The sequence below is a fragment of the Lontra canadensis genome, unplaced genomic scaffold, assembly GCF_010015895.1.
Source record: "Lontra canadensis isolate GAN:19392208 unplaced genomic scaffold, GSC_riverotter_1.0 scaffold83, whole genome shotgun sequence".
Lineage (NCBI taxonomy): Eukaryota > Metazoa > Chordata > Mammalia > Carnivora > Mustelidae > Lontra > Lontra canadensis.
Genome location: NW_022631077.1, coordinates 3,408,730 through 3,425,812, shown reverse-complemented (window position 1 = coordinate 3,425,812; position 17,083 = coordinate 3,408,730). Strand labels below are relative to the sequence as shown.

General features: G+C 39.9%; 1 protein-coding gene across 3 annotated transcripts in view; it reads left to right on the top strand.

Annotated features, from left to right (window-relative positions):
- Positions 1-17,083, top strand: part of TOX (thymocyte selection associated high mobility group box) — a 299,994-nt gene that overhangs the window by 168,012 nt on the left and 114,899 nt on the right. For all 3 annotated transcript variants that reach the window (XM_032882605.1, XM_032882604.1, XM_032882607.1), the window contains one exon: positions 1,945-2,187. In XM_032882605.1, the coding sequence (XP_032738496.1) occupies positions 1,945-2,187 (243 nt within the window). The remainder of the gene's footprint in view (positions 1-1,944; positions 2,188-17,083) is intronic.

The following is a 17,083-nucleotide window of genomic DNA, read 5'->3' as shown; positions in this document are numbered from 1 at the left end:
CACTTCAAATCTTTCATGCTTCTTCTTATGTCAGTACTTGTACCAGGAACTGATGGTTTACCTCTATAGACTCAAGGTCTAAAATATACCAAGCAACCGAGAATTTCATCAAACTTAGGATTTTGACACCAACCACGACTGTATTTTTCAGACAAGAGATCTAAACTATAAACAGGAAAATTTGGTACCTGATGATTGAACTTTAGAGCTGGTGATTTGGTTAACAGAACTCTAGATATTCAAGGACAGTGATCCGCAGAGATGAATCAAATCTTTCCCTTCACCTACACCCCACCCCCACCCCGCCCAGTTGCTAACCCACAGGAGCCTCTACGTGACCAGGTCTGAATTCCAGATGTTCCCAGGAGCATTTCATTTAGTCATGTCTTCTGACAGCACCTAAACAAATAGATCAAAACTTGTACAACATTTAGCAAGTGCAACTTGAAGATTTTCTTTCTGTTAGACAAATAGACGCCATCTGGAAAAAATAACCCGAGGCGCTTGGATGCAGGAACATGAAGCTTATTGGCTGAACACCCAATGAATACCTTACACTACTTTCTTTGGCTCCTACCCTCGGCCTGCTCATTTCAAATCTTGCCCATTTCAGCTGGCTCTGTGCTGTTAGACAAGTCCCGTTACTTGGGAACTCAAATACTAGGAAGACGTGCTTATTTTGAAAGATAGGCTTGCAAGAGGGATCAGGACCCAAATTGTTTCCTTTTTATTATAACACCTGCTCTATAAAGGACTGCTAAATATCGCTATGCCTTGATCTTAATTGGGAACAATATTTTATTATCCGGTCCCTCCTCAAATTTTCAATGTTTACCACTTTCCATTTTAAACAGGAGTGTCCTCATATAATCTTTCCTTCCCTTTTTGCTCCCTCCCTTCCTCTTTTCTCTAAAGCTACTTTCCAAAAGGAAAGGCCCCACATATGTTGTTATTTATTTTAATGATGGTCTTTTATTCCTCAATTAGTATTACAACAATGTCAGTGTGATATTGCCTTTCAAATTAGCTGAAAGAAATCTAAATGACAGCAATATTATTTAGCAGCTTTTTAGAGGAACGTCAAATAAATGTGAGTAGCCAGAAATCAAGAAAACTATCTTCATTTTATTTTAATGGTATACTCTTTGAAATAAAAATAGCTTTTAATGTTTTTTTATAGGTCAAACTTTCTATGCAAACACACTTATATAAAATGCCCAAGTTATGTCTTTACTCATTATTTTTCTTTTGTCAGTTGTGAGCACGCGGTTTTTCAAAACTCAAAAACAATTGTCCCCAGAACTTCTGGAATTCATTTTATTATTCATTATCTCATGATCTGAGCAGTAGGAAGTCCTATGAAACATATTTGATTAAACATGAATTTTATGGGGCGCCTGGGTGGCTCAGTGGGTTAAAGCCTCTGCCTTCGGCTCAGGACATGATCCTGGGGTCCTGGGATCGAGTCCCACATTGGGCTCTCTGCTCAGCAGGCAGCCTGCTTCCCCCTCTCTCTCTGCCTGCCTCTCTGCCTACTTGTGATCTCTGTCTGTCAAATAAATAAATAAAATCTTTAAAAAAAAAAAAAACGTGAATTTTATAAATTGCCTCCTTCCCCACAATTCCCATGAAAAAGGTATTCAGCTAGATTAAAACTCCGGAAAATTTTAATGGGACCTTTGAAATCTGTTTGAGTTCAGTTTCTTGGAAAAACAAAACTGCCTAATGGAAGTACTCTTTATACAAGGAGTGGATATGCCTTTGAGGCAGCTTTCCTCCATACATAATAGTGAAATCAGAGTAGGGTAATCTGCGTGTTTGAAATGCCTTTGCCAAATCCATAAGGCTGCTTATAATAATATCTGAATGGGTCGTGTGTGTTTGTTCACGGTGACGAAGAAGAAGGGGGATGATAATTTGCAACAATATCCCTTGTCTTTTCAGTCTTACCCTGGCCCGAGCCTGGAAAGTGAAGACTTCAACATTCCACCAATCACGCCCCCTTCCCTCCCCGACCACTCTCTGGTACACGTGAATGAAGTCGAACCTGGTTACCACTCTCTGTGTCACCCAATGAACCATAATGGCCTGCTCCCATTTCATCCACAAAACATGGACCTACCTGAAATCACCGTCTCCAATTTGCTGGGACAGGACGGAGCCCTGCTTACTAACTCCATTTCTGTGGTAAGAATCTGCTTGCCGATTGGTGGTGGGGAGCGAGGAACATAGGAGGGTAAGGTCGACTTTCATGGGAGAAGTTTTGCATTGTAGTAACACAGGATTCTGAAACTAGGCATACGTTTTTAGCTAGGGAAAATGTTCTCCATAAGTTCCTGAAGTAATTTTCGGTCTTCTGTTGAATTCAGGGCAAAAATCAATTAATTACCTGTTTGATCACTCTTACGTCTTACTCAAAGTTCTAAGCACTATTAGACACTGAAGGCCCTATCATAAAGTTTAAATGTCTAACTAGATTTCAGATAAAAGGTTATCTTAAAAGGGCCACCTCTCACTTACTGCCAGATTTCTCACTACAAGAAAGACACTCACATCTTCTGAACAGGAACTGCTGTTCAACTAGATTTCTCCCCCATTTCCCACAGATTTACAGGATAGGAAAGCAAGAAAACCATCTTCATTTTTATTTTGGCAGTACAATTTTAGTGATCAAAATTTATCTCCATTAAAGTGTTTCAGTCAGTTGGATCCATTGTCCCCCTGAACTTTCGAGTGTTCTGTACTTCTTAAAGTTAGTGAGAATGTGTATTGTCCAGGAAAACCAGCAAAAATTAAATTTCCAGCCTCTACCCCAAAGTCCCGGGATCTGAATTTTTAACAAGCATCCCGTGTTTGAGAAACACTGACTTGTAATGAAATCTTTCCTTCTGGTTTGTGTGTCATCTAAAACCTTAGTAATTTCTCTGTCTGTATTGCAAGTAGTGAAAAATAGTTTCCGCAGTATATGGCCAAGGACAGAACATTTACCTTGTCATAAAACTCTCCCTGAGGTTAACAGTGACTTTTAATTAGCACTCTTTTGTTTCCGTTGTTCAATAACTTAACAGTACGTGTAACTCGATTGTCATTTTGGTAAGTCACGTCGGGCTCACAATGAACAAATTGATTAACTGCTTGTCTTATATGGTTTCTGATAGGCAGCATTTACATTATCACTAATCAAAAACATTTGGGGATGTATCTCTAACTTGAGTGAATTCACAAAAAGGTTTTCCTGTTAATCACGAATGTAAAGGGCGTGGGGTTGGGGTTGGGGAGTATCAAAAGAAACCCTGAAGTCATTTTTCAAGAATGAAGCCCAGAGCTTCATGCCATGATAGTATCCAGATTCTCTTAAGAATTGGCAGCTAGCTCAGTGGTCAAGAGAGAACTCATTCGCATTATTTGTGGTGGCAGAAAATTATTGCCTCGATTTTTTATTCTACCTGTATAGATTGGTCCTAAGAGTATTAACTATGGCTTCCTTAAGTAGAACATGGATTTTTAAATGAAGATGCTAAATTCGTAAATCTGAACCATGCTGTACTTCAAAGCAGTCACCTTGAAAGGTCACATGTCCATTCCTCTTTGGGGCTTGGCCTTCAGACCCTGTTCTCGAGTCAATGAGGCGTCCAAGTGATGCCTTCATAGGCACCACCTGTGTGCTAAGAAGGCGAAGAAGAACGCATAAGGCATAGACACTATCAAGTCGGTCCTCTAAGCTTTCTCACAGTGTGAATGGAACAGGGCTGTAGAAGGGATAATGAGATACTCCGCTACATAATTTAAGTCTCCAAACCCTTTTTTTCTTTATATAATTTGCCTTCTTAGCATTCCGAGGACTGTCTTGATACACCACTCGCTTGTTAACTGAGGCTTCTTCAGTGTATATATGCATACATGCATTGTGTACAACTTCGACATACATGTATCAAGGATTTCCCCAGAGCTGTCAAAATGGTGGTCACTCCATCCTTAAATGGCATGCTCAGAACTTGACCTAGTCACAGTGAAATGCACCACTTTCTAGGTCTTTCTTCCATTGTGTTTTCCTCTTGCCCTATCCGGACCTTCTCCTCATCCAAATCTCTTTATGCTTTTCCCACCCAACACAATGTCAAAAATTGAACTTTAGGTATTTTCCCTTCAACATGATATTTCCTTTGAAACTTTTAACACTGTGCAAGGCAAAGGGGCCCCATCTGGCCCACGTTAAGGGGATGAAGCTCTAATTTGCTGTTCTGGTTCTTTTTTTTTTTTTTCCTTTTAAGATTTTATTTATTTATTTGACAGAGAGAGAGAGAAAGATTACAAATAGGCAGAGAGGCAGGCAGAGAGAGGGGGAAGCAGGCTCCCTGCTGAGCAGAGATCCCCATGTGGGGCTCAATTCCAGGACCCTCAGATCATGACCTGAGCCAAAGGCAGAGGCTTAACACACTGAGCCACCCAGGCACCCCATGCCATTCTGGTTCTTGGCAAGTCTCATCTAGCAGGACTTTTCATAGGATGGTGAGCCTTCCCCATACCTCCCAAACTATATTCTGAGGAGGACATCCACTTTGCCTACTCCCAGTACTGGCCTTACCATTTTATGCTGTTATGAAAAAAGCTACTCTGACAAATAATCCAAGTCTTGGTGAGGCTTTGATGGACTTTGGCATAGTCCAATAGAACTTTCTGGGATAATGTCTTTTCTGTTAGTCATGTTGTCTGATAGCAGTATTCATTGGCTATTGAGCACTTTAAATATGATGGATAACTGAAGAACTAATTTTTATTTTATTATATTTGAATTATTTTACATTTAAGATAGCTACGTGTTCCTAGTGGCTCCTATACTGGACAGCATAGGTCTAGGTAATGTTGATTCTAACGTTAAATCTATATGAAACCCATTTTTTAAGTCAATGTGGTCCTGGCAAAAGTAGTTTTGGAGATTAAATTTATTGTAAGAATCCTCCTTCAAGGCTGGGATCTCTGGCTGGAGTCCAGAAACCAGAGTTTGATATGCTGTAAAATTGTGATAGAAATCTAATAAAGTTGGCAGGGCCGACTTCATAGGAGTCTACTAATTCCTTTGAGAAACAAGGAGCCTCTTCAACTCTTTTGAAGTATCATGTGTCTAGAATACCATTCATCAGTGTGTACATTTTAAATGCTTACCGTGAAAGTGCTCACATGATTGATAAGACAAGGTCACTGTCCTTCAGAAGCTTGTAAATTATGGAGAAAACATAAATAGGTATGAAGCAATCAGAGTAAGATATGAAGCAATTAGAGGCCAGGAGAAATGTTAATTCAGTTTTACTGGCCAATGAACCCAGTAGGAATTCCTACTTGGAAGATGTGAGAGTAATCTGGTTTAGGTAGTCTATAAAACCTAGTGGAAAATGTCGGGCTGCAGGCAGGGTCTGAAAGGTGGTTTTGATTTGGACAAACAGAGAGGGAAAGAAAAGCCATATCTGAGAGCATTTGCAAAGCAGGTTGGTTATTTTAAGTTGGAAGATTTGACCAAAGACTTCAAAAACTAATGAAAGGACTATGGGCTTGATATGATGGATTCAAAGAAACCATTGGCTGTTTTCACTCAAGGCAAAAGCATTATGAAAGCAGTCAGAGGAAATCCTTCTGGCTTCTTCCTGGGTGGATAGTGGTGGTAAGAAACTGGAGTTGTGGAAATCCTGGGCAGCCAATTATCATAACTCAGGCAAGAAGTGTTGAGGAGATACACAGAGCGGTGACAGTGAGAACAGAAAGATGGGCTACTGAGCTGTTTTCACATCATTCCCAAATACAAATGGATCTGAAGATGAACAACCCTTCATACAGCCCTATATTTTACATTTCAAAAGCACTCAGGGGTTCCTTGCTTTGAAAGGAACTTTAAGACCATGGAATATGTTCTTCATGTTTCTTTAGATTGTAAAAACAGTCTAAAACTCTTCCCTAAAAACTTTGCATGTGCGTAATGTGATCGCAAAGTTTAACAACCGAAGTCTTGGTCAGTTTGCCAATTGTCGAAATATATTTGTGAAGAGGGCACTATGTAGGTCATCAGTGCTCATACAGACAAGGAAGTCATGACTACAGAAATCCAGATGTAAGAACTGCTTGCCTAGAAATTATGGTGCTTTTTCCAAACCCTTCTTTCAAGGTCACTTACAATAATAAGAGCTAACACTTGTAGATTCTAAATAATAAACTCACGGCAACTTTTATGTTCGTATGAGTATAAACCACCCTAGGCAGATTTATGTATAGGATCAACCATCTCCAGTTGTATTTTCTAGAAGCTTTTCAATGTTATTAAACCCAAGCCTTTGCTTTTAGTGTGGTTCTCACATCTTGGTGTTAGTATCTTCACATGACGGAATTTCAGAATTTGAATGCATCAACAGAGTGGAAATATTTTAGTTTTCATTTAAGTATTATATATATTTTAGAGCTGGTTGTCATGTTTAAACGCAGATGTATTACTGTGTCACATATGTTATTTTTATATAATATAAATTATTATATATTATATCATTTTTGATATTTCATCTTAATGATAAATTTTCTTGTGTCTGCTTGTTCTTATCCCTAGTGGCATCATAAGTGATACAGATTTACTGATTTTAAGCATTTCCAGCAAATGTCTATTGTATTAGACATAAAAAAGTTAGTTCGTAATTAGAAATCAATGACTGAATGAGTAGTATTATCTCAATTTTGCAATTGGAAAATGGAGCTTCAGAGGGGTTAATTGACTTGCTCGGTGGCTCAGCTCATAAATACCCCAGCTTTCTTACCTGAAAAACAAGGATAAAAATAGTCCTTACCTCATGGGGTTAAATGAATATTGAAGAATTGCTTAGACCAGTTGTTGGCATAGGAAGCATTATGTAAGTTTGTTAAATAAATGGGAAAAGTGGGGGTGCCTGGGTTGCTCAGTCAAGCATTCGATTCTTGGTTTCGGCTCAGGTCATGATCGCATGGGTTGTGAGGTCCAGCTGTGTTGGCTCATGGCACGGCGAGAGTCTGCTCGAGATTGTCTCTCTCCCTCTCCCTCTGGAGCTCCCCAGACACACAGGTTCTTTCTCTCCCGTTCTCTGTCTAAAACAAACAAACAGACAAACAGGGATGCCTGGGTGGCTTAGTCAGTTAGGTGTCCAACTCTTGATTTCAGCCCAGGTCCATGATCTCAGGGTCATGGGATCAAGTCCCACATCAGGGTTTGGTTCAGGGCAAAGTTGGCTTATCCCTCTCTCTCTGCTTCACCCCCTGAACTCTCTAAAAGAAATAATCTCTCTCTCTCTAAAACAAACAAGTAAATAAATAAAACCTTTAAAAATAAATAAAATAAAATAAATCAATCTTTTAGGAAATAGAAAAAGCAAGCTTTTTCTTGACTCTTTTGGAGGAGTTAAAAATGCATGAGAGAGATTTTTCCAAAGAGTTATTTATACTTTGATCCTTAATCTTCTTCACATCTTTAGAGGAAAAAAAAAAAAAAAAAGATAAGATTAAGCCTCCTATTCACCAAAAAAGGCTTTACCTTTTACTGAGTATCCTTATATACCATTATCACTTAAACCAACATCTTGGGGCTAGACCACCTCAGTTCCAGTCCTGTCACTGACACTCACCAGCTGTGTGACAGTGAGCAACTTAAATAACCTTTCTGTGCCTGTTTTCTTATCTATAAAATGGGTTATAATAGATATTTAGTCCTATAATGTGAACATTAAAGAAGTTAGTATCTGTAAAATAGTGCCCGTCACACAGTAGGTACTCGGTACATTCAGTGGGACTTCTTTTCTGATTAAAATGTTGCCAGGGCAGAGTATCTAGATTGTTTTCTGAAATTTATCATAAACCTATATGGAGGGGTGCCTGCGTGGCTCAGTGGGTTAAGCCTCTGCCTTCAGCTCGGGTCATGATCTCAGGGTCCTGGGATCAAACCCCTTATCAGGTTCTCTGCTCAGCAGGGAGCCTGCTTCCCCACTCTCTCTCTCTGCCTGCTGCTTTGCCTACTTGTGACTTCTCTCTCTCTGTCAAATAAATAAATAAAATCTTTTAAAAAAAGAAAAGAAAAGGAAAGAAAAGAAAAAACACCTATATGGAGAGTGAATCACACTTAGGGTGAAATTTCTTCCTCCCTAGATTTCCAGCATTCCCTTTTTATATATTCTTGCTGGTGCCATTTTATATGTCAGTAGTCAGTTGGGACTCCCACAAGAAGTTTGATTCCTGGCACTTAAAAAAGGTTCCATTTTCTTAAAGTCCCTGTTTTCTAAGCCCAGTCTATAAAACAGGGTAGAATTTCTATTAGTGTATACTGTCGAACAAGTGCCAATTAGTTCTGATTCTCTAGGTCCAAGTTAAACAGCTACTCATGACCCAAGATTGTAAGAGTTCCATTTTTCTCCAGATTCCCTTGAGTTATTTTGATAGTGCGTAACTGACGAGACTGAGCTTCTCAGAGAGTGGAATCTTGTTCGAAGAGCACTGGAACAAGAGTCTGGAAGGCCAGGGCCTGCCTTGAATAAGCTTATTAAGCATGGGTAATTTACTGCACCCCATCTGTAACCAGCAGGGTTGGGCTAGATCAGAGGGGTCCAAATTAAGCTTGTTGGAGCCAGAGGAAGACAGGAATCAGCCAGAGTGGTGGTTTTATTCATCTCACTGTTCACATTTCCTATAAAAGTTCCCCTTCACAACGGCTTCTGTCCTCTGAGAAGATGGAAAACCACAGAACTAGTTGATCACCGAGACCCAGGCCAGGGCTAGCATTTTCCTATGATTCATACTCTGTTGACCACGCAACTGTGATCCAGACTCACGGCTCACCCAACTTTTCACTTTGGTCCCTTAGTAATTTTTCCTATGGTCACTTTGGCTTTCTCAATGTTTTACCTGTCCCCCCCACCCCCGCACCCCCCCCATAGCCCTGGGCCTCATTGGTCATTAAGATATTTAGAATCTATTGAACAGAACGTTTCCTTAAATGGAAAATGTTGTCCTGACATTAAGAAGAAAATGATGTTGCTTGGGGTTTTCATGTTGTTAAAAAGAAACTACAGAAACATTTTGGGAGAAAGGTAGAATAAGAAAATACCTATATTAAGTATGCACGGTTTAAGAAAAGTCCTTTGGTTCCACAAAACTGAAATCAAGAGCCTCTTCTTTTTCTCTCTACTCTGGCACATTCCCTGCGAGGTTTAATCATGGATGGGTGGAAGGGAAAACGCAACCTTGTATAAAGTCATCCAAACCTCACTGCCTGGCCTATATGTGGCCATTGCTTGTTCTTTGTGCAGTCAACAGAAGCTCTTTCATACAAAGAAAAACCGTGCAAAGTTTTAGAATGGCCTCACAGAAAGGAGTCATTTAGACCTGAGCTTTTTGTGGAGTGTGGTTCCTAATGACACATTATAGAAAACTGACAATAAAAAAAAAAAAAAAGGCAACAAAAGAGATTTCAATTTCTTTGACTGCTTCAAATTTCCAGTTCTGGAGTTGCAAATGGAAAAAGATGTTAAAAGGCAAAGAAATGGGGGACAGGGGAGGGGGTGATTTCCCAAATGCCTTATTTTTCCAGGCAACAAAAGCAAGCATCATGTCTATACTCAGATTTATTGTCATTTTTGGCGTTCAGGCATGCCACATCTTGCATTCGGAGACCACTGTACAACTGTTTTGACAAGCATTCACTTCAGAAGGTTCTGGGCAGGACACACGAACTGAAGCAAGGGTCCTCCTCTGGGTCTAGAGGGGGTGCGGTACATCAAGGAAGTGAGACGTATTTGAGCAGCATGAATTTCTAATATGTTGCCATTATGGAAAGGACCACTGGCATATTGAATAATGTAGCTTTCAAAGCCAAGCAGAAAATGTGATTACAGGCAATTTGATTGCTGTTTTTAAAATAAATATTTTTGAAATCTTGAGATATTTTATTTCATGTAATGCATCAAGAATGTAACAGTGGACCAGAGCTAAATATCTTTCAGGACATGAAGGAGCTGATGATGTCAGCCCCATTTAGATATGAAATAATAGAAACATTAGTTTAAAATGGAATGGATGTCACGGTTGTTTGTTTCTTTCTTTAAAACGGGAGGAAAAAGCAATAGAAAGAAATGATTTTGCCTATTTTGACAGAAGAAAAAAGATGAAGAATAATTATTAAGTATTATGCTACAGTTCATGAAATGTTTTGCAATTGCAGCCTGGTTTTGGTTGTTTTTTTTTTTCTTTCCCACAAATTATCTGTTTTTGAATATTACAGCACTGAGAAGAATGTATTCAGCCACTTTAATGCTGTGAAGAAATGGGCTGGTTTTGTTCTTATTTTTGACCATATATAATAAAAATGTGTGGTTTGGGTTTGTTTGTTTTTTTAATGTCAAATTCCTAATAAGGCCAAAAATAAGTGTTGTTTGTGGTTAGTTGTTAAGGTCTACTTCAGCCTTTTCTTTGCTCAGAACAGACTACTTTGAATGTGGTATTGATAAGGGGCTCAATGGACTCAGTATGTTAATGATTTGGGACCATCTTTTAGTGCTACAATAAAATATTATTCCAAACTGGAGTTCTCCTTAATAGTGTGCAGGAAAGGAGCCAATTTAAAAATAACACTTTTTCTCTCTTCTGCCAAGTAAGAAAACTCAAGATCGACTCTGTATATAGGGCTCGTTGTACTTTTTCTTCAGCCCCAGAGTTCATATGGATGTGTGCCTCACTCATGCACGGAAGAAGTTAAAAAGCTATAAAACCAGTTATATAATACACAAACTCTGAGAGTTATTCAATCCAGCCTCTTAATTCCAGGCAGGAGTAAACCTAAACCATTTCAGATATGTGGTTTTCTAGCTAAGAGCCAAGATTCCACAATTTTCCTTGGGAGCCTGTTTGTGTTTAATTAACCTTGTAACAGTAAGTCAAATTGCAGTAAGAGATTTAGATTCCTTCCAGGAAGTTCCTTATTAAAGTTAAACGAAAATCTCTTACTACAATTTTCGTCTACTTTGTCCGCTTCAGACTTCTGAAGGCTTGGAGCATAGTTGATTTCAAGTGGTTGATATTTATGAAGTTGGGTTTGCAGGTGAGTTGTACCTAGCCCTAACAACCCCGATTCCTGTAACCTTTCCTCAAAGGTCATATTTTTCAACTTTAAAATTGAATTAACCTTTTTTTTTTTTTCTAAATTTGGGATCTTCAGGCATGTTGACCACAATGGGAAGCATAGCTCCAGCCAAGACCTGAGATTACAGATTAATTTCTGAATCTTTCAAATAATTCTCTGCCCCCACGTGGATGTTTTTAAGATAGGCTCTTGAATAGCGTCAGTGATTGCTGACATATTTAATTTCTCGCCCATCTATCATTCCCACGGTGGGTTCCTTGCTATGCTGGGGTCTAGCCAGCAATTCCCCATCTTGTTTCTGCGTAACTCATTTCACATCCTAAAGGCAAACATCTGGAAAGGCCATGATGGTGCTTCTCATCAAGTCCTCTTTTTTCCCTGGCTTAGTATCCATTATTTAAATATTCCTTAGCACACAAACAGAGGGAAGAAAAAAAAAAAAAAACAGTTACGTACTCGTAGAACTGTCCTCAGAGAAACAGACTCTAAGCAGGGCCATGAGTAAGACTCCCCGGACCCTGGCATGAGCTTTTGATCACTGGCTATACCCTCCAAACTGCTGATAAAATGTTCCCTTAAGTGTTGAAGGGGGAGTTTGGGAAAAGCAGCACTGAACCCGGATGAAGGACAGGTGGGAGCGGGGAGGATCCACAGCCTGGGAGGGGGTCTGTCCTTAGGAATCATGTTGCTGAGGGCTCCATCCCAGCATGTGCTTCCTGTTTGTGTCCCTCCCTTTTCTCACTGTTGGCTTCTCCTCATTTCGGGTACAGCAAACATTCCACCCTCAGTTCCGCACCGGAAATCATAGCAATAACGCTTCCCATGTAAAGTCCTCACTATAAATCAAGCCCTAAACAGAGCATGTCCCACTCAGCTTCTAGCTCTCTCTTTCCTTCCCTTGCCTTTCGCCAGCAATGCTTGGGACAGGCTCTCCCCCGTGGAGAGGAAGACTTCTTGTTCCCTCTCCCTCCACCCTGGGAGCTCTCTGCAGATAAGAGGACCTAGATACCTTGCCAGCTTACTTGGTTTCCTTCTTTCACGTGGAAATTATTGGTAACAGTATTATAAGTAGTGCACCACACTTAGTAAGACCTTAGTAACTCTTTGTGATCAAATGAATGAACTCATTTGTCCCCACTGGAGCGGGTAATATTTTCCCCAGAGAGGGGCAGGGTCATTATTGCTTTTTTATGCTGACACTTCTTCTACTACTACTTCTTCTTCCTCTTCTTCTTCTTCTTCTTCTTCTTCTTTCAGTGCTGACACTTCTAAGCCATTGTTTAAGTCTTCTAAAATAATACAAATATTTCTGTTTTTTTTTTTTTTTAAAGTTTAATGCTCTGTGTCATGGGGTCTAAATGTTCTAGCCCACTATAATACTTCCAATATAGCTAAATGAATTTGAGCCCTAAATTTGCATCCAATCTTGTAGGCTTAATACTTGAATCAATTTACTACTAATTATTCCTAACCTGTACCACTATTAAATTGATATATTTGACAATCAATGTCCACGTTAGTTGATCTTCATTTTTAGGTGAATACTCTTATTTTCTGAGGAGGGCTATTTTTATGGAGAAAAGTTACCAGGAAAATTACAAAGACTTCTAAAGAAATGTATTTCTGCCTAGTCTCCAGAATCTTTGAGGCAAAAGAAGCATTGTGAACAATTAATGTCTATTAAAGATTGGCCCATATGACCAGTGGGGTTTTTTTTAAATTATCATTACAAAATGATTCAGTCTTTGACTTGCCATTTGCTTGATTTGTGCAAGTAGATTATTAACATTAAAATGTTGCATTATAAACCCATTTAGTCATCGAGTCATAGGAGAATGAGTCTAAAATGCTTTTCAGAACAATGAACCAGTCTCATTCCAAGACACCACTTCTTTCATTATTCATTAACTATTCTTATCTAGAGCATACGGGAACATTGTAAGAGCAGGTTTTGGTTTTTTTCCGTTTCAGTTTTTTTCCAGTTTGAAAGTTCCGAGTTCTCTAATACCGACAGGCATTACCTATAGGAACACAATATTTTTCTTTTTATATTAGCCATGTATATATTTTGCCAGAAGCAAGACACACTCCCTTGGAGAAAAAGGTATGAGGTGCTATAGGATCTTTGACCATTTGATACAGTCATTAAAATCTGAGATCCAGCTTTCCTTTTTTGGACCATTTAGAATATTACAAATGCCATAATCACCCAGAGAACAGATCTTTTTTTTTTCCCTTCACCTAATGAATATATTTAGCATTCTGATTAATATATAATAACAAAATTGATAGTTGAACATCTTTGAATTTAATGGAACGTACAAGTCCCCCAGGGAAATCTAAGTACCATTTAACAGAGGGAAGATTTAATTCCTTTTTGTAACTCAAGATAGCAATTCTGTTTTTGATAGGTATGGAACTTGGTCAAAATTTGTTACATTTGAACATTGAATACATAAGTATTATCCTTTAGCATTTACGTCTTGCTTTTTAAAATCAAAGTCTTGATTGTCTTTAATAAAAAATTGCTCAACCCCCAAAACACATTACACTATTAAAACTTTTCATATGTTTGTATGCATTGCATATTTAATCATGCTTTCTGCCAGCCAGTAGACATAAATAATGGTTTACCAAATGGAGACAGGACCATACTTCATACATTGGGAAACTTGAAAATGCACTGAATGAAAAATAAGTCCTTCCTTGCTTCTCTAGACAGTTGATTCATAAAGATTATTGCTAAAAACATTAAATTAGGAGGACTCTGAAAAGACAGACAAAACCCTTAACAAAACCCTTAACAGGTTACAACATTTTCTTCCCATTGTGAGGTTACCCCTACCTCATAGTGCTTGAGTGATTAACAAGAGAAGGAGAAGGTTCAGAGTCGGGCTGAACCATGTAGCTATTGTTCACATGCCGAGTAAAAGTGTGATATTTGCATCTGTGTTTATGGATACCTCTGGCTCCTTCCATAAATCTATACATTTACGCATTCTTGTGTTGATTGTGTTTGGGCATCAGGACCTCTCACCCACTGTGAGGGGATCGGTGGCCTGCGAAGGCCATTCCCTCACTGGGCAAATACTAAGTGGGACCTTCCATTAAACAGTACTCTTACCTGGGATATGTTCTTATTTATGGGTTGTTACTGCTTTCCCCAAAGCAGCCCCATTTCTAAGGAGAGCAGCCTGTGCAGCAAAGCCTGCGTTTCCCAGCAAACAACAGACACGGCATTTTCCAAAGCTGTGCTTTGCTGTCGCATTTCATCCCCCACTCATCACACTTGTGGGGAGTGTCTTCGTGGTGCCTCGGTTCTGTAGGTGTTATGTGTAGTGACTTGGAATCCAGGAGCTGACAGTTCACTTGGAAGGATGATGGTCACTTATATGACACACATGGGGAATTGGAGACCAGGGAAGATCAAAGTCTCGATAGTGGTCCCCTCCTTAGATTGTCCAGGGAGTGTGCTGGTCGCCTGAAGAACCCTCCGAAGTATGGCTTCGGAGTCCTGGGAAGTGGTATGAGTGCTTGGTCCACTGGCGGGCGCTGGGGTGAGGCGGCCTGGACTTGACCCTACCTGGGCCCCTCATTGGATGCGTGTGACCTGAGCAAGTGACTTCACTTCTCTCCGCTTCACCTCTCTCTGCTTCACTCCCATCTGTGGTGATGACTGATTGTATCTATGCGTCTGAAGCCCTCGTGCCCTATCAGGCAGACAGCGAGCCTCATCTCAGCTAAGGTCCATGATCCTCCTCCCCTGAAGCCCCATAGCTTCTTGTCTGGGTGTTCCTCACCTTGTCTGTGCTTCCACTTCTAGCTACTGTCGTCCATGTTCTATGTGACTTTCTAAGAATGACTATTCCAGCATTTACTGAACCCCAACTAATGCCAGGCCCCAGGTTTCCTCCATAATCCCCACAATCACACCAGGGAAGGGTGGTGTGATCCTTATCTTAACTGGGAAGGACTGAGGACACAGACGTAGGTCACACAGGTGCCCAGGTGGTAGGTAGCAAGGTGGGCAGGCTAAGGGATGGTTACCTCTGCATTTCTGGTGAGTCAGGGGCTCAGAAACTTTACACTGAAAGCTTAACTTAGCCTTTTATGCTCCCCCTTCCCTCCTCCCCCACCTACGGAGTGTGTTCTCATAAACCCCGATGAGCCATCACCTTGCCAGCCCAGATAACATTCGCCATTCTGCCCTCTTTTTTAAAAAAACAAAAACAAAAACAAAATAAACTCATTCTATTTTTACATTGCTGAAATAATAATAATCTGAGAGAGTGGGTAGAGGAAAAGAGAGATCATATAGTCCAGTGTAAAAAGGATAGCCTTGGTGTTCTGGCTGGGTGACTTTGACAAATCACTTGACCTCTTGGACTCTCCATTTCCTTCACTGTAAAAGAAGAAAAAAATGGGACTACAAGAATAATGCTTACATCACCATATGGTTGTGGGGATTAAGTGAGATACAAAGTGAACATTGCTCGCACCTGATGGTCTAAGTACATTAGATGACATCTAGTCATCACGTTGAATAAAGTAGAATTTCGGCTAATGAAATATGTTTGCTTTTTGACAAAAACCCAATAATTTAAAGTCTAAACACTTCTGCAAGGAAAACAGTGTTTCTTCCTCAGGTAGCAGCAGGTTATGCTAATAGAATAAGATTTGTGCAATTCTGCCTCGTGACCAGGAGCTGGGTTATCTGCCAGTTGCTACAAATTCGTTATCAGCCAACCTCAACATATTCGTTCCTCTCCATCGTTAGTATACAAAATTTACTTCTAAAAGTACAAAGATATTTAAATTATTTTATAAATAAAAGGAGGAAAAATTCTGGGCGGCTTGCCAAAGATAGCGGATCTGAAATTAGCTAGAAATGGTTCCTTCTCTTTATTAAATTCCTACTCTTCTTTTCCTGATGTGTTCATATCAACTTGTCTCTTCAAAAAAAATTGAATATTCTGTATGACAAAGGATTGATAAAAGCCAAAGAAAGAGCAAATTGTGAATAAACTTCAACTAAGTTTTCTTCATTCTTGTCCGATAAGGATACATTACTATAGCCAGAGTTACAGAAGCCTCTTGATAGGCTAAGTTTTAAATGAGCAGTGTGCTCAGATCCCCCCATGATCTCAGGGCCCTCCCGGACATACACAAGTGACAGTGCTGGCCCATGAAGGAGGTTGGAGCCAGAGTGTAAATTTCAAAGTTCTCCCCGCCAATGGCCTCCTTCTCATCACCCAGACTGTGGAGTGTCCCAGGCCCTGAGAGCAGTGCTATGGAGATCCTCTCATGGGGCCAGAAACCAGCTGCGAAGTTACCCTGCATGCATTTCACTCTCTCTGTTTCGTTGTCTCAGAGGAGGAGCTGCAGGGTTTGAACGTGTCCTCACTTAGTGAGATGTTCATGGTGATTCATAACCTGATCTAATTCACCTGCCTGCATAGGATCTCCCAAACAGGCTTGAATCCAAGACGGGTCCAGCTACTAGGGTAGTTAAAGGGACCAAGGTGCTTTTATGCACAGTGCAGCCAATCTTCACAACAATGGGAAAGGAACGCATTATCTTTGTCTATTTGGAATAGTCAATGCACAATTAAAATGGCATGTCGGGATTAGGTGATTAGGATATATACCATGTTTATACATTTAAACATGATACAACAAAATGCTGTTTCTCAGATCACACGGTAATTGAAAAGATAAAGTGAAAATGTTGGTACATTTTACTGGCATGATGAAAAGGATATTAAAATCAGGACTGCCTGAGGGTAAACATGACCTCATTCAGTCCAAAGTTCCCAATAGCCTGCAGTGGTTACCAAGATGTGCACTCCTTAGCTGCAGGACCCGACATGGGGTACTTCAGCTCTTTCCTCCTTTGTGAAATGGAGGTGCTGCTTGCTATCTCATGTTTCTTCCCGTGGGACTAGATAAGAC